At 41.9% G+C, this 17562-nt stretch overlaps 3 protein-coding genes across 5 annotated transcripts in view; 1 reads left to right on the forward strand and 2 right to left on the reverse strand.

Annotated features, from left to right (window-relative positions):
* Window positions 1-338: 338 nt before the first annotated feature.
* Window positions 339-12387, reverse strand: tnpo2b (transportin 2b). The gene is made up of 24 exons (XM_008410681.2): window positions 12091-12387; window positions 11390-11489; window positions 10094-10169; window positions 9792-9941; window positions 9436-9542; window positions 9221-9354; window positions 9050-9131; window positions 8380-8502; window positions 8163-8281; window positions 8009-8069; window positions 7741-7912; window positions 6850-7002; window positions 6542-6767; window positions 6290-6461; window positions 5936-6130; window positions 5455-5613; window positions 4164-4251; window positions 3898-3996; window positions 3723-3818; window positions 3564-3639; window positions 3376-3475; window positions 3216-3290; window positions 1990-2119; window positions 339-1899 (listed from the first exon to the last, which is right to left on the reverse strand). The coding sequence occupies exons 2-23, from the start codon at window positions 11486-11488 to the stop codon at window positions 2012-2014; spliced, it is 2670 nt and encodes an 889-aa protein (XP_008408903.1). The 5' UTR covers window position 11489; window positions 12091-12387; the 3' UTR covers window positions 339-1899; window positions 1990-2011.
* A 697-nt stretch (window positions 12388-13084) lies between these two features.
* On the reverse strand, window positions 13085-16257 carry rln3b (relaxin 3b). Its single transcript, XM_008410669.2, has 2 exons — window positions 15386-16257; window positions 13085-13572 (listed from the first exon to the last, which is right to left on the reverse strand). The coding sequence occupies exons 1-2, from the start codon at window positions 15558-15560 to the stop codon at window positions 13307-13309; spliced, it is 441 nt and encodes a 146-aa protein (XP_008408891.1). The 5' UTR covers window positions 15561-16257; the 3' UTR covers window positions 13085-13306.
* A 422-nt stretch (window positions 16258-16679) lies between these two features.
* The window catches only part of rfx1b (regulatory factor X, 1b (influences HLA class II expression)), a 15945-nt gene continuing 15062 nt past the window's right edge, over window positions 16680-17562 (forward strand). For 2 of the 3 annotated variants that reach the window (XM_008410631.2, XM_008410657.2), the window contains exon 1: window positions 16681-16839. The gene's annotated coding sequence lies outside the window, so the exon portion shown is untranslated. Of the gene's footprint in view, window positions 16840-17562 lie in introns of all 3 variants that reach the window. The other variant, XM_017307217.1, reaches the window with a different exon arrangement.

Genomic DNA, 17562 nt, shown 5'->3' on the forward strand with positions numbered 1-17562 from the left:
TGTCTATCCCTATGCGCCACTTTGGGTTGGGCTATCAAAAAGTTCTACTAAAATACACTAAAGTTTGTAGTTTGCAGACAAAATGGATAAAGATTGAAGAGGTATAAATACTTCTGCAAGGCACTGTACATCTTTACTGTGGAAAGACAGAGCATGCATACAAACTACGCTGAGGCAGGCTACATCCCTTCTTTTAACCTTATCACACTCTTCCGTCAAACATGCTTATTGGTAAATACTAAATCTCATGCACTCTCTTTCATGCAGGATCTCACACACGCACGCACACACACACACAACATTATGGCAAGGTTAGTAATTGTAAAAGTGCGGATTAGTCGCAGTTTCACAAATTTGCTTTTATTTGCCATTTAGTATTGAGATATTTTTGCCAGTCAAAGACACTTAATTTCACAGTGCAACACAGTATGACAAACACTGACATTAGGGTCAAGACATATCATATGGGTGAGGTTTAAAAAAAATATACCATACAAATAATAAAATAAAAAAAAAACTGAATAAAATAAAAAGTGCAAAAAAACAACTTAACAGTCACTGAATATAGCATCAATTCAATTTTTGTGTTAAGTGTGTGAATTTCAGTTCACTACAGAAACAAAACTCATCAGTAGCAGCAAAAAAAAAAAGAAAAAAAAAAAGACCAATTATAAAACATTATAAAGATCACAACCAATCAATTTTACTTAAGATATCAATATGGCATCAAATGGATATCAACACAAATGTAGACAGACACATACACACACTCAGTCACATGCGCGCACACACACATACACACACAAACACTTGGTCACAGTCAACAGGTGCCAAGGACATTGCGGTGGGGAGTCAAGTTTTAGCTCGGTACCATGTCCAAAAACAAATACAAAAAAATAAAAACAATACACATTTCACACACTGTTAAAGAATGCCGAAATCAGGATTTACAAACTTGCAACATGCATGCGTTGAGCCGAACCTTGGAAACTAAGGATGCGTTTTCTTTGTACGATTTCCTCCCGCTCAGGTGAGAAAACAGAAGCGTTAGCCCTAAGCCCCCCTTCCCAGAGGAATGTTGTTTTATTTTTTCGGTGGGAAAAGTCTTCCCCACGCTCTCCCTCTCTCTGTCTGTCTCGTTTGATCAGGTAGAAAAAAAACATGTAGACAGCAATATGTGTGATAGATGATAGCTCTGTAAAGCAGCACTCTGGTAAGAATGAAAGGTAGGAAACATGGATGAGGATAGATCATCTTACAGAGAAGCAGAATCGGGTGGAGCACAGATGGAGTATTTGATATTGAATCCTATTCCCCCAGAAAAATGAAGTTATTAGAGAGGTTGTTTTTTTTTTTTTACCTGTCTGTCCCTAGCTACGTGTAGTAGGTCTGTAAAAAGTCTAAACCACAGTGCCACCCACAGTCTGTCCCAGGTACTGCATGTACAACTTAATGTCTGAGCGTCTGTTGAGCAACCAGCTACTCGTTTAAGTTTAAGAATCCCATTAAAATCCTAACTTTCCCTGTCGTTCCAGCCAGGAAACAAGCTTTTCTCCCGCCTGCTGTCCCTGCCTTGTTAGTGAATCCCCTCCCTGTCTGTCCCTGAACTTTTCTCTGTGCTGCTCTCTTTTCCAGCTGGTCTCCTCCTCCTCTATCTGTCCCTACCAGTTAGTTGTTGTTTTTTTTTTCTGTGTCAGGTCCCTGCCTAGTTAATCTAGAGGTGTCCCCCCTGTCCCTCCCTCCCACCCGCGCACCCTCCCTCTATGGACAAACACATAGGGCGTGGGGGCCGTCCATCAGGGGGAGCGGCCAAAAGCGTCCCTCTCCCTCCCCCCAGATCAGGGCCGTGCAATACACAGATGGATGAGTTTCCCATTCACCCTCCTCCTGCTGGCTCACCTGAAGACAAAAAACACAAAACAACATGAAGACTTTAACGGAGCAACGGTGCAGTTTTTCTTTACTTTAGCTCGATTTGTGGTGGCTTACCTATTGGGTGGGTGTGGAGAACCTAAACGCCATAGCAGGCTGCCAGTCTCTCCTTTAGCAGTGGGGGGAATTGCTCTGAAAACTGCTGCCAGTTCTCCTCCCCGACCTGCTCCTTGAAGCCATGAAGGATCTGTGGAGACCATCAGCAAATCCAACATGTGTGAGCAAAGAGAACGTATTCAGGAGACTTTAAAGATTTAAATTAGGATTATTAAATGTAAAAATAAAATAAACAAACGATGTCGAGGGTACAAGGGAAACACCTTTTATGTTTAACTTATGTTGATGTTATAAGCCTATAGCAACAAGCAATTAATCATCTAACAACATTTCTGCAGGTTTCATTAGCTCAGACTTTTTCAGACTATTATGAGACCTAATCATGCGAATGGATTCGTGAGTTTGATCTCATAATAGTGCGAAGCTTTTTTGCACAGAACGACTATAGCGTTGTACAGGCAAAGACGAACTTCGTCCAGCAAACTGGCAATAAATTTGCACTTACCCAAGATGAATGCAAAAAGCTAGATAGCTACCTAGCAAATATACTGTATGTTAGCAGCTAGTTAGCAGTAGCTTCAAGTCACAGAAAGCAATGAAGACGTCTGCGTGTGACTCAAACTACTGACTGACAGAAAAATATCATATGGGTGTCAGACTCCAGTCCTCAAGGGCCACTATTCTGCAGTTAATAAACTATATTGAATATATGAGGTTAAATAGTCCTGCAAGAAATTTAAGACCTGTGACTAACATGTTTAAGGTCAATTTACATAGTTTCTAATGAATTTAAGACTTTTTAAGGAAGAGTGGACACTCTGCTTAATCAAATAAAAAATTAAAATGAGCGTGATAATTTAGATTTTGATTATTAACATTTTTTTGTTTACAAAAATTTTACAATGCATTTTATTTAAAGTTTCGGTTGAGTGTGGTTCCTATTTCTTTTTTAATTTATTGTTTTTGATTGCTAAGTTTTATTTGACATATTTGAAATGTATTCCAGTTCAGTGTGGAGTTTTGTGCACAAAGTTAAAGTTTATTAGTGAGCGAGGGAACTTGCATTCTTACACTATCCTAAATATATGACTTGAAAATGGTGACAAGGCGCCAATATTACTGTTCATTGCAATAATTTCTGGGACAATAAACCACTGAAATGTGTTATTATGACAGGCCTATTCATCTGCAGAGGTTTATGTTGTCTGGGTCATCCTGCTACATACCTTGTAGAACATGTCTCTCAGATCATCCTTAGGGTTCACCCAGGAGGCCACGGCGTCACAGAAGAAGATGAAATCCTGGGCATCAGAAAAAGGTGCAGCAGGTGTAATTCGACAGACGGTAACTGGGCGACGCGTACATCTGCAGCGGACTACGCCTCACCTGCACCACGCCTCCGGGATTCACACCAATCATTATGCAAATCCCTCGGAAGGCAGAGTCTTTCTCCTCGTTGTCTCGGATGTTGCGGAGAGACGTGCACCTGGAGGACGTCAACAAGAGAGCAATGAGCAGCAGATTTCTACCGTTTTCCCACAGCTGCGATACACGCGAAAAGCGAGGCGTCCCACCAGGGTCGGATAAACTGCGGCAGCATGGGGGCGACCTCCTGAGGGCAAACGTAACCCAGTCTGCCGATGGTGATGGCTGCAACACAAGCACAGATGGCGTTAAGCGAGTAACAAAGGTGTTAGCCGGGAGCAGTGCATGAGGAGCAAACGTCTACACACCTGTGTTTTCCAGCAGGGTTTTGGGTGTGTTGGGTCGGTTAATGATCTCAACCAGCTGATTTAGAACCATAGCTATGTATGGCTGCATCTCCACTCCTGATGGGAGAAGAAAGAACAAGGTCAGACGCACAATATCTAAAGTTTAAACTAGGAGCATCGAGATGCTGGTACTGACCCATCTGCATGCAGATCTCCCCTATGGCCCAGGTGGCGTTGTTGCACACGGAGATAAATTCTGGGTTCAGATTTGTCCCGAGGATCGGCATGAATTCAGCTAAAGGACAAAGATGTCATTAAAAAAAAAAATCATCCAGATTTGTGTAATTTTTTCCCTAACTTTTTATGGTCACGTTTCACAAAAAACCCACTATGTGAAGTTGTTCTCAAGCACCTTTAATAAGCTGAGTGTGGTGTTAGGGAGGAAGAGAAGGGGATAATTACCGATACACGGTTTGACGTGAGGGAAGCAGGCCTTGGTCAGGTCACCCAGCAGAGCAAATGAACTCTGCCTCACCTCAGGCATCGTATCCTGAAACAAAAACACACAAACAAAGGCCGACATAAACAAAATCTGCTGACCTGAAATGGGTTAATGGCACATCCACTGACTACCTGGGACTGATCAGAGCTAAAATATCTAGGTTTCCTACATATTTTTACATCATGGATGGACAAACGCATGGTGGACAGATCAATAAATGGATGAATGGACCAACCTTGCAGAATAGAGAAGGGCTGGTCAGTCTATCTGCTTCTATATGTATATCTGGAAAAACTCAGTTGTATATTTTTCTACACCAAGTAAACGAGTCTGGGGATAAAACTGCCTTCTCAAAAGCCTTCAACGTGCCTTGAACCTAGCGGTAGGCATTTATCATATTGTTTATAATTTGTCATGATGAGCTACTTGTCATGATAAGAATTATGATTTATCGTTGTTGCAATTAGCTTACGATTAATAAAGTTTAAAACCTCCCACAACTGTCGGCATTGTCATGATTGTTAGTTTTACTATTTTCTTCTTTGTTTGTTCAATTAGAGCATCAATAAATCTCAACAAGATGGATGGATGTAGATTTACATAAGAATCTGTGGCAGATAGATGCTCTCTGCTTTATTTGACTGAGCTTGGTCAAGACCCCAAAATGCAGGGGCGGAGCCAGGGGGTTCCTATGGGGTGGCCATGGCCCCTAACCCCTGGACAATCATTGGACCCCCCGGTCAGGCAATTGGTTGTTCCAATATGGAGGTAACTCACCAGTAGACCACCAGAACAAGCAGTTCCCCTCCAAAACAATTGGAGGCAGCGGTGATGGCATTTATTTATCAGCTTCCAAAAAATATTTTCTAGATTTAGTGAATTATTTGGAAAATACGGATGTTGTTCTCCGAAGTGGCCCTAGTGCCAATTAATTGTTGGCCATCACACCAGTCCCATCCTGATCACCACTATGAGTATGTTCCTGCTCCACCACTGCCGAATGATGCCCCAAAAGACCACCTACTTCACAAGTGTCCAACAATTTGTTTTGGTCTTTCACATAAAAACCCAAATCAAAAAAATGCTGTGGTTGTAATGCGACAAAATGTGAAAGAGTTTAAACACTTTTTCTGTAATAAAAATTATAGAAAGGGAAGATATGAACACATTTTTCATAATTCCACGTAATAAAGACCTGAAGCTGCTTTCTCAGACTAGATGGGATGCGAAGGTGATGAAATCCACTCTCACCTGCATGCACTGGAACAGCAGGGTCATGATGTTGCTGCGGGCCACCAGCGTGTCGACGTGGCCCCCGAGTCCCTCAGCCAAGCCGCTTAATAGGTCCAGGGCCACAATCATGAAGTCCTTATCTGGTGCTTCGTACTGGTCTGGCTGCTGACTGTACATCTGAGAAACGCCAACACAGCGGGTCTCATTTCATACAACTATACATACTTCACACGCTTTAACCCAGTAAACTTCAAGCACTTTCAAGGTAAGTTTCCAAACTTTTCCAGCACCACACTTTGCCGATAAAAACAACAGAAATGAAACAAAAATGACAGCTGCAATTCTCTATTATGGACTTAATAACTTAACTGCAGTTTGAATATCAAGTATTTCAAGCACGTTCCAAACCCTGAAAAAACCTAATTGAAATTCAAGCACCCACACGAATCCCGACTATTAAAACCAGCGTGTTTCGGTAAAATGCTATGACGCGGCTCACCATGGCCTGAGCCAGCGTTTTCTGGACCAGGGTCACGCAGCGTTGGTACACAGGCTCGCAGTACGGGAGGAAGCCGCTCTGCAGTGCCGTGGCAACCGACGACAGACACTCCAGCAGAGGAAAGAGGTCTTTGTCCTCGTCCTTCAGCTCGTTCCATTTGGCTATCAGAGGCGGCATCAGCTTCTGGATGTACTCCTTCAAAAAAAAATAAATAAATAAAAAAAACCCAGAAAAGCAAAATGTTTCAGTCCCAAGCTGTGTGTGTGTGTGTGTGTGTGTGTGTGTGTGTGTGTGTGTGTGTGTGTGTGTGTGTGTGTGCGTGTGTGTGTGCGTGTGTGTGACCGCTGAGCTCACAGGCTGGTTGAGGTGGTGTCCCACAGAATCAGCCAGCGTTCCTATAGCGTCGTAGAGGATCAGCAGGTTCTTGTGCTGATATTTCCCGAAAGCGAATACCAGCGTGTCCAGGATGAAGCTGAGGTACGGCACCAGCTCGGTGCACGCCTCCTCCTCCAGCGTGGCGAAGGCACTGTGGCCAACAGGATATGGGTGAGGAAGATGACTGAGCAGGAAGTGAAGAAGAGCACAGAGGAAAGCTGAGAGCCGCACCTGCACGCCGCCTCCTGCACCCTTTTGTTCCCATCCAGGATGCGTTTGAGAAGCTCGGTCATGAGGGGCTTGAGGTGGGCGTCGGGGGGCTGGCTGACCACCCAGTGGGCGTAGCGACTCAGCGTCCAGCAGGCGATGGAGCGCACCAGAGCCTTCTTGTCGCATAAGCACTGGATGAGATGAGGAATCAGCTCTGGCAAGTAGGGAACCATTCCTTGCATGCAGCCTGAAGAGGACGAGAGCTTACATTTCTTCCTGTTTTATGTTAAAATTTATATTTTAATGTGATTTTTGAGTCTGTGTCTAACCCTCAGCGATGGCGCCCAGCACCAAGATGCCAGACTCCTTGATGACCCAGTCAGGATGGAACAGCAGGCCTTTGAGCAGAGGCAGGAGATGTGGAAGCAGCTCCTCACGAAACACGTTGGCCAGAACGTCCAGGGCCGCAGCCGAGCATTTTCCTGGGAGTCAGAGACCGACGGACGAGATTAGAAAAAAAAACTTCTGGTGAAAAATTTCTGCTGTCCTCTTCACTGTCATTCACCACGTTTTATTGATCTATGCCATAAAACCCAATAAAATTAATGGTAACATCTAACATAACTTGGGCTTCTAATGAGAAAATCAGGAATTTTGTCATTCAAACCTACTGTAATTCCTTTTTAACAATGGATGAAAACAGAGGAGAAAAAACAAGAAACAGTGAAGACAGACAACTGGACAGGTAAAAAGTTTTGAAATAGAAATATTTTCCATACTTCAGATGTTTAAGAATATTTTCACACCTGACACTCCAGTAGACTCGGTTCGATTGAGAACCAAAATTACAACACTTGTTACATTTTCAGTTGGTGAAAATGTAACAAGTTACCGCACTGTCATCATTCCCGTTTGATAACAGTGCTTTCACACGGCACAGTCAAACAAATCAAACTCTTTGAAAACATGTTCCCTCTCTCTCTCTTTATCCAGACTGTCCTGCGCGATAGCCTGCTTCCTGCTTTTGGAGCAAACTCTGGTCCGCTTGGGATTAATATGCATTTGAACCGCCCCAGAGCTCACTTCAACTGAACTCAGATCTAGGTTTTCAGGCGGACCAGACCTCAGCTTTTTTTTGGTCCTCATCAGAACTCGACTGCACGTTCACACCTCCCCAAACGAACAAAGAAAAGCAAAAGAAAGCCGGTGTGAAAGCTTACGAAGATTCCAGTCAGACAACGTGTCGTCGTCATCATCCTCGTCATCGTCTATGTCCTCGCCCTCCTCGCCCTCCCCACCCTCGTGTTGCAGAGTCACGGTGCGAGACTTGTGGAAGCGAGGCTTGATGTCCTGCTCGCTGTCAGGAATCGTCTCGTCCTCTTCGACGTCTCCCTGGAGAACGATGAAGATTAAGTTTGAAGTAAACTAGATTCTTCTAAGGGCAGAGTTTGTGTGGAGGAAGCATTTGATTTAACAACAGCTGCTTACTTTTAGGAGGATGATGTCAATCTCTGAATATTTCATCCCGTTCACCAAGATAGGAATCAGTCTTAAAAAAAAAAAATTAAAAAAAAGGATTTAAATCAGGTGAGCTCCTCCTTCATCATTACCTCAATCCATCTGTCAGCACATCTTGACTTACTGGACCAAGTGTCCAGACAGGGCCTCTTTACAGATGGGCTGCTCAGCCAGAGTGAGCCAGAACTCGCAGGCTTCCAGAGCCACGTTCTCATCGGGGTCCTGCGTTCGCTGCAGCATGTACTGCAGAAAGAAAGAAACATAATGGCTGGCGGTGAGGAAGAGGAGGAGGACCGTATCTACGATGGCGGTGGTGACAGAAGATCCAATGGTTGCCTCACCTGGATGATGCTGTGCATGTGTGGGATGAGGCGGTCGATGCGAACTTCCAGCAGCATGACCAGAGCCCTGCAGACGTTCTTCCTCACCTCACTGTCTTCGTCGCCGGCCAGGGCAAACAGACTCTGCGAAAGGAGAGAAGAAGAAGGATGAATGGATTAAGTGAAGGAGGAGCTGGAGAAGAAGACGGTAAAATAAGGTTTGGGGTAATGTGGAACCTAATCTGCTGCGTTCCCCCACATTAGTCAAGGTAAACGTTTTATGCAATGTCCAGGGTTCCTGTAATTTTTTTTGATTTTCTGAAGTTTTTTAATAACATTCTGGATATTTCTTAACAGCATTCTCTAGAYATCTTGAAACAACAAGCCTGAAGTCGTGTTTTTAATTCAGCAGCACGATAAAAAAGCTATTTCATATGCTCTGCTTGGCCTCTTTGCCATCTTAGATTTGCTTAGAATACTTAAAATATGTTGTTTTTTTTCTGTTCATACAGACAGCAGCAACTCTTTCACCGCTTTCGTTTTCTAAAACCGTTCAATAAATATGAATCCGAGTATATTAAATCAGGATTGTGTCTTCCAAAAGTTAAATCAACTCTTCAGTTCAACACTAAGTTCAGCTAAAACGCTCTACTCTGCAGAACGAGCCAGATGAAATGTTTGTATCCCTCACCTCAATAAAAGTATCAATGTTATCCATCAGAGCTTGAGCTCGTCCAATGATGAACTGGTTCACACAAGCGATAGCATGGGACCTAAAGGAAAACCAAACCAAGAGCTTACTTAAATTAGACTGAATAAAGGAGAAGGGGCACGACAGGAAAAACAACAGAGGTTTACCAACCTGATCTTGGGGCTGCAGTGCTTAAAGAACTGGAGAAACTTGGGGATCATGATGTTGAGGGGTCTGTTCAGAGCGTCGCTGTCCAACAGCTCGGACGAATCCTCGCAGATTTTCTGCAGCGCTCCAAAAGAACCCTGAAAGAACGTGGAAACCAGAGTGATCAAATCAAATGAACAATCAGAAACCGGTCCCAGTAAGTCGTGCGGAGGCCGTACCTCGCAGGTGTTGTAGTCCTCAGAGTTGAGCAGATTGCAAAGTTGAGGCAAGAGCTCCGGCCAAGTCTGCAGCTCTCCTTTAGAGGCTATGGTTGTGATCAAAATCCCTTCATGACGAAGAAGACAAAAATTAAATAAACCTGCAGCTGAAAGTTCTGGATTATTTAACACAACACAGCCTTCTACAGCTATAAACATCTGCAAAACACTGTTTTGAGCACCCACACAGCAACTTTTCTGTGTAACAAGTCAGCCTCCCACATGGCAGACTGACTCACAATCACTACAGGGTAACGCTTCTTCTTTTTGGTTTTCTCCCACCCCTCCCACCTTCCCCCTTTCTGCCACACCCTCACCAATTGTAGCTCTGATAAGTGGCGACGGATCTCCGATGTTGTTGAGGCATTCTCGTTTGATGAAGTCAGCCACGTTAGGGGGGAAGTTCTGGTAGTGAGCCTTCACATTGTTCTTCAAAATCAGACCACTGAGAGAGCGAGTGGGTTCGTCTTCAGAGAGAGAGGATGAAACAGCGTTTTACCGTGCGAGAAGCAGGATGTTAGATACAGAACTTGAAATATTAGCATGACGCTATAACCGCTGAAAAGAAAGGTCGGCAATATTGACAATTGAATGTTTTTTTTTTTTAACTCAATCATACCCTCAGACTTGAGGCTGGTGAGGACAAAGATGAGATAGTTGTTGAAGTCAGGGAACTGGTTAAGCTGCTCCAGTTTCTGGGGCATCGGTTAAGGAGTCCAACCATCCACATTTGGCACAAACATCCTCACACCCTCATCTAATGATGGGTGTTTTCACGCCTCACAGTCCGGTAAACTCTGTTCGATTGAGGACCAAAGTGGCAACATTCATTACGTTTTCAGCTGGTGCGGTTCGCTTTCACATCACACTGTCAAACAAACTAAACCCTTTGAAAAACCGGTTCCCTCCATCGCCTGTGGTGGCGCTGCACCAAGAACCACTGAAGGAAACAACACAAAAACTTCTGAAGACATGAGCACAACTTCATTCTTCGTGAAATGCAAACAAAAACAGAGTAGTGTCTGATTTTAACGGTTGTATTTCTCTTTAGTCTTGGTAAAAGACCACAAACCATCTCTCCCTCTGGCATAGGAGTCTTGCGCATGTTTTGGTGAATTTACCAAGAATTGCCTGTGCAGTAGTCCACTTTCTGCTTTTGTTAAAGCCTCTGGTCCACTTGGCATTCAAATGCATTCAAACTGCACCAGAGTTCACTTCACCCAAGCTGAGATCTAGGTTTTTAGGTGGACCAGAGTTTGCCTTTTTGGTCTGCATCAGAGTACGATTCCCACTTCCCCAAACAAATCAGACTTTCTAGATAAACTAAAATTAGATGAAAGCAGAATTAACAGGGCTGGTGTGAATGCACCTTTAGGCCTCTGTTTGCTATGTATGCATCTTCTATGTTTGATAAATCTTACTCAAGAGTGGTGCTGAGGCAAATTACTGGGATCCATGAAAGAGACATAGGATAAATAAACATGTATACACTTAACATATGTTACCTATTTTTACACTTGGCACATTTGACATATCCAAGTTCTAGACTTTTCCAGACTCCAACTTCCAGAGATTTCAATCACTTTAGCCATGAAAAAGGCAATTTAATAAATGTACATATGATAAAATATATGTCTCACTGCACAGTTAAATGATTACATTTCTTTTTCCATACTAATTCAGACCTCGAAAATACTTGAATCAAATTCCATACTTTTCCAGCTTACATAGAAACCCTGGGTTTTTGGGAGATGCTGGAGTGCCTGCACACAAAACATGCAAACTCCATTCTGAAAAGGTCCAGCTTGGGTTTGCACCAAACATTTTGCAGTGAGGCAACACCGCAAAGCAGCTTTACACCAGGCATCCATTTAGACATGGTTAAATTTCCGCACAGACTGAGAGGTAAGGATACTTCTTGCACAGCTCTCTGAGTGGCTGTGTCTGGGGACTGGGAATCTTTGAGCAGCTGAAGCACTTGCTGCAGACCCTGTTCGTCTGGCTGCCACTCCATCCTGTGAAGATAACACATTGATGAGCTGTCTGAAAGGCACGACAACAACGCCTCTAAGTGCTCTCACTCACATCTGTACGTAGAAAACAAGGAAGCCACTCCGTTATATTATCTGCCTCAAACAGAAACTGGCTTTTGAAATACTCAAAAAATGAAAATAGGCTGTAAATACTATCGAGAACCCGGTTTGATAGCATGAGTGGCTAGGAGCATTTCCTGTTTTCTGATGTATGAATCCCAAAAATAATACAAGCGAGTGCTAAACTACGGTTAATTAGCTTCGGTAAGTTCTAATAAGTTATAAACTAAGAGCTGTGGAGTGTTTTCTCCATGAGGCCCAGACGGCGCAATGTCTCTGAGACAGCTAGCAAGCTAGCTTAACGTCAACATGGGTTAAAATGCGTATTCACTAGTTCTGAACGGCTATAAGGGGTAAATTACACATATTCCCGGCCACTGTACTGTATATCTGAACGTGTAATTAACACCAATGACAGAAAGGCTTTCATGTGCATGATATAAACAACCGGACATCAACCCAAAGCTAGAACATGTAGCATGTCTAGCTAGCATCTGTATGAAAGTAGCGCGAAAGATTTTACCTGGTTACTCCGGTATGCTGGTTTTATATTTGTACGGAAAAGAGTGCAGTCACGCTGTAAAAAACTAACATTAAACAAAATATCGCATCTATCTGTGTGGCTGTGTAAAAAAAAAGCTGTAGTCTCTTTAGGTCTGTGTATTTGTTACGCTAGCTTGTGTATGACAGAGATTGCATGCCTTGCGATCAAGCCGGGTGACCTGTTTGATTCCTGCCGGCTTCCGTAGACAACAGAGCTGAACCAGGTGATTACGCAGTAAGACATGTTTTAAAATAACTGCCTTTTTCTTATTGTAAGTGTGGCTGTTCGGTTTTTAAAATGTATCTTTTTGGTACAAAAATACGCTGCGCGTTTAATTTCGTGAATACTGTATATGACTTCTTTTGAGCTTTACTCTTGGCCACTAGATGGCGCCAGGTTCTGATTACCGTAGTTCAAACCTGATTAACATCTACATGCAACAGGTATTGGTTTGATGCTCATTTGGATGAAATAAACTAGACAAATTAGACAAATATTCATTTATAATAAATATACTAATAATTAATAATCACACTTTGTATTTAAGCATGTATATTTTGCTTTAATGATGCTATTATGTGATACCTTGTTTTCTTATTTAAAACAAGGGTTTGTTCTTTGTTTTTGCTTGACTGGTTATTGCATACTGGCATCTCTAGAATTGTCCCTGAAAGCACAAATTCATACATAAAAGGCAGGATTTCACTTAATACTTCAGATCAGTTGAATGATTTCTTATGTTCTTCTTACTTGAGGTGCTCCTGTTTAAAAATAAAGGTAGGAAAACACAAGGAGCTTATTGAAGCACACAACAAATCTGCAATAATAAAAGGCACCCGAGTTGTGACTTGCAGGACAAAATTATATTTCATAACAAATTGTGTCTTTTCTAAACTCATTTACGTCTTCTCTGTATTGTCATCACTCCTTCCTTTATTTTGAAATCCTCGACAACACCGTTTGTGAAACAAGATTTTGTGTAAGTGGAAACACCTTTAATTGCATGAAATATCACATTTGTTCTTTTCAAAGGAACAGATTCTAAATCAATAACTCAAAGCTTTATTAAACACTTTTTCAGCATATGACAGTCACAGTAACATTTTTTTCATGAATATATGGAAAATCATTAGTTTTAACACGGAGTTTTAAAAAAAAATCTGCATGTCAGTCAGTTAAGGAGGGTAAATCATCTTCAGCAAAGAGAGCTGATCTCACTCTTGCTGCAGCCCCACTTGCAGCAAGCGTTGGACAGTCCGAACTCTACTTCCCGTCCTTTCCTGCCTGCCCCCCGCAGAGCCTCCAGCAATTCCTCTGAGAGCGGAGAGCGAGCTGAGCGGCTGAACCCAACAGCATTCATCACTTGATCTTTCAGTGCTTGGGAATTAGCAGGATCTTGCTCAGAAAGCTGAGGGACTAGATTCGCCCGCCACGGATCCAGGATTTCCTCACCAATAAGGCCTGATTAAAAGGAGAACATGTATCAAAATCCTGGTTTGACATCACAAAGCACGGTGATGTTGGTCACTGGCTCTCTACAGGGAGAGTGTTATTTTTTTCTGCTTTTGTGTGTTTTTATATTTTAACGACAGCAAAAGTTGCCACACTCAGGAATTTCCTGAAATTTGCTGATGGCACAGTTATAGTGAGTCAGTCCGCTACAGGATGGAGAAGTTAGCCATCAAGTTGTGACAGACTTTATAGAATCATGCAGCATCCACTTCCTTTGTCTCTCTTAAAATTTTATAAGCGGTTCCTATTTCACCTGCAGTAGATGGCTATCTTAGTGTTTTCGTTTATTCTAAATCCAGGTTAGTTAGTTGGTCCTGTGGCTGAAGGCATCGACATTCCCAAGAGGATTCAAGACTAAAGCGAACTAAAACCATCTTAAAACAAATCAAGAACGTCAAAGCGGATTATGCAAATAATCCGCTTTGACGTTACACAGCCACACAGATAGATGTTGCAAGAATCTTTTAATAATTGAGATGTTTGTTGAGAGCAAAAGCACTTCCAGTCTGAGTGACTAACGTAAAACTAAAGCTGAGTAACATGAAACATTTCACGTGGCTGCTTTCCAAACCAGTTAAATTTAGTTTCTTTTCACATCAAGTGTTTCACTCAGGAAGAAAAATATCAAACTAGTTAACCCTTTAACTAGTTAATTACTAATTAATTAAGGACATATCAATCATTTTCTTCCTACATCAGTCATTTCTTTTTAGCTGTAGAAATGACTGATTATGGTAGGTTCTTCAAGACAGTGACTAACAAAAACCTGATCCAGGGTAACTACAACATTCCTGCAATCTACAAAAATGACCCTTCAGGTATTTTGTTTTGTGTGCAAATTGAAAACATTTAATGGAAAAAAAAAATGCTTCAGTGGTTTTATTCTAAAGAAGTGTCACATAATCAAGTGGGACATTCTGTACAATCTCCTTTCATCTCGATCTTTTACAAAGCAAAAATGTCTGTCCAATTTTGTGATTGGTGCCTGTTAAAAAGCCGGTGAACAGCAGCATTGCGCGATGCGTTGCAGTGACAGGAAAGGCTTGCAGAAAGCTTTTCAAGGAACTTGTTAGAGATGAGCTGATGATGTTTATCCTGGCTGGTACAGATTGAAGGTTTTATTTAAGGCTAGAGCTGCAAATTTGATGGAAGTAGTAGTTTTTAGTCCAACTAAAAATAAAGAAATGCAAGATTTACCCCAATGTATTGAATCAAGCCACATGCCCACAGCACTTGCAGGTTGTTGTTTTGTTTGATGAGGTTTTAGAAGGAAAATTATTAGTTTTGGTATATTTAATGAATAGGGGGAAAATGATCAGATTTTTAACTATTTGACCAGTAGATTGCCATTCAAGAAAAACTGGTCAATTTTGTTCTCTGGCCAAATGATTGGTCCCTTTTTATAATTTATTCTTCTTTCAAAAAAAATATACCTCCTCCCCAAGAAAGGGAGTCAAAGAAATACTTGCACATTCATTACATGTGCAATTACATCAGATGTTTAATTTTCACTTTGAACTTTCTTTATCTTTTCTTGTTGCTGTTATTTTTGTTTGGTTTTCTATCGATTTTTATTCCTCTTAATAAACTACTTTAAACATTGTTTTACTATTTTATTGATTACTGGTTGTTGTTTTTGTTTGTTTCTTTCTTTTTGCTATGATTGTCAATGCAATTGTTTCCCTTTTAGGGACAGTAAAGAAGATCTGAATTTGAATGATGAAAATAGCCATAAATTCAAAGTGAATTTTTATTATCTTACCTGAGTCTTCCGTGCTTCTTTTCCAGCGAGAACCACCACATGTGAAAATGACGGCTCGTATGAACTCTCTTCCGCACAGTTTTACCCCATAAAATGAGGAATGACCGTCGGTACACTGTGCAAGGTGCACAAATACCAAGAACAGGCCTAATGTCAACAGGGCTCCTTTCAACATGCTGACAGAATGAATGTCTCTGTGGCGCAGGATTTTTATTTATTTTTTTTGGATGGTCTCATCACTTTTTAAAGGCTTCAGAGCCTCACTTCCACTTATCAGCATCCTCAGAGATAAAACTGGTAACCTTTAGGGGCAACAATGCTGGCAGAAAAAGGATGATGCGAGAACTGGTGTCAACAGAACTCTCTGTAATCCAATCACCTGTGACCTTCAGCTGGCCTTTCAGTCCCTGACATCAGTCAGGTTGTGCCGTATGTCATCAGCATTGTCTCCTCGTCGATATCTGTTCCACTTTGGATGGAGATTACAATCCATTCAGCCTAAAAATCCCCACGATGCCATAAGCTGGTGACACACACAAGATACTCTGTCCTTATTATTGTTTTGTTCAGAAATATAGGAAATGGCTTCAGGATTGGGCATCACCATAAGGACAAAAAGTTGGTTTGGTCTGATGTAATCAATGCACCTTTTTTCATGTTTATTGAGGGTTTTTTGTATGTATGTGTCATTTTTGATTTCACAATTATGTGCTATCTGCAAGATAATAAGGCTCCATACCTCTGATCCTGGTTCTTGATGTATTTTTACAAAGCAGCATCAAAGCTAATCTCAAATGGAAAAAGCACAAACAGGAACTGGAAGTGCTCTCTCAAGACAAGAACACGCGCTGGTTGATTAGAAGCAAATGGAACAGCATGAGATTCATGAATTGAGTACCTCTGCAGCCTTTTGCAACTTACCAAGTAATTGTCCACTCTGCTGCTGGATTTTAAAGTAATTTGTGTCCCAAGAGCTCAGCGTAAAATGTATAGTGTGCAACCTTGCATATAATACTGAGAATTTGATCATTTGTGTATGGATTTATTTTAAATAACATCTTCACACCAACTCTGACTAAATAAAGATTATGACTAGACAAGAAAAAATAATTTCAGATTTAATCAATCAACAGTGTGCAATTTACAAAAGAATTACAGCACCACAAGTGGCGATTTAATGCCAGGCCTCTGTGAAAGTTATAGACAGAACCTATCCACCAATCAGAAAGCGAATACTGCACTGACGTTAGAACCGCCTCACGTGTAAGCCAATCAGCATTTGAGAAGGGGCGGCACAATGTATGGAGGGTAGCAACAGTTGCCCCGGTGAAGGCTAGGCGCCATAGTCACGGTAGTCCTGGCGACAAGAGCCAAGCAACCGGAGTCAACAACAACAAGCGGGATCAAAGGGAATAAACTTTATCGACTATTCAGGACAACGCCGGGAAATACAGGTGAAAACATCTCAGAAGTGATCATGTAGTTTTTATGTTGATTACATGCGTGTGCTGGTGCGTTTTATGGTGAAACGTGAAATCCGTCGAGCGTGTCGTGTGATGAAAAGTGGTTGCTAGCTTCTTTCCAAACGCAGACCGTTGTTATGGCGATGTCAGATCTTTGATAAGAGCACAAGATGGCGGCTGGCTTCTAGTGCCAATCGTACTTTTTTTTTTTTTTTTTTTTTTAGCTCTATCTGACCTCATGTTCGCGTTGGTTTTTTGACAGTTTCCACGAAACTATGCTGAAGCGTGATTGCGTAGCGTGGTCATCCACTTGAGATATAGGAAGCTAGTAGGCAGCTAGCTCACTTGAACGTCACAATTCGATGCAGGCTGCTAGCGAGGAAAGCTACGTATCACTTTCTCGCACTGAACTCGCTTATCAAGCAGCTGTCTTAACTGCATTAATCATCGACGCGAGTCAAACACGCACACATGTTTAGTGTGCATGCGTTCTGAAAATGAGAGATGCGTATGTTTAACAATCTTTTTACGACTTTGAAAAAGTTTTTGGTGTGACATTGAATTCTTGAAGTCACTCCCGAGCGCACGGTGTGCCACATGATCGACGAGTTGTGGGGAGTGGAGGGTATGGCAGGCCGTTTGTGAAATCACACTGCGATTGCAAATTACTTTTAAATGCAAATAATACGGTTCCCTCTTGTCGGAATATATATA

This window comes from Poecilia reticulata, linkage group LG1, assembly GCF_000633615.1.
Source record: "Poecilia reticulata strain Guanapo linkage group LG1, Guppy_female_1.0+MT, whole genome shotgun sequence".
NCBI classification, from domain to species: Eukaryota; Metazoa; Chordata; class Actinopteri; order Cyprinodontiformes; family Poeciliidae; genus Poecilia; species Poecilia reticulata.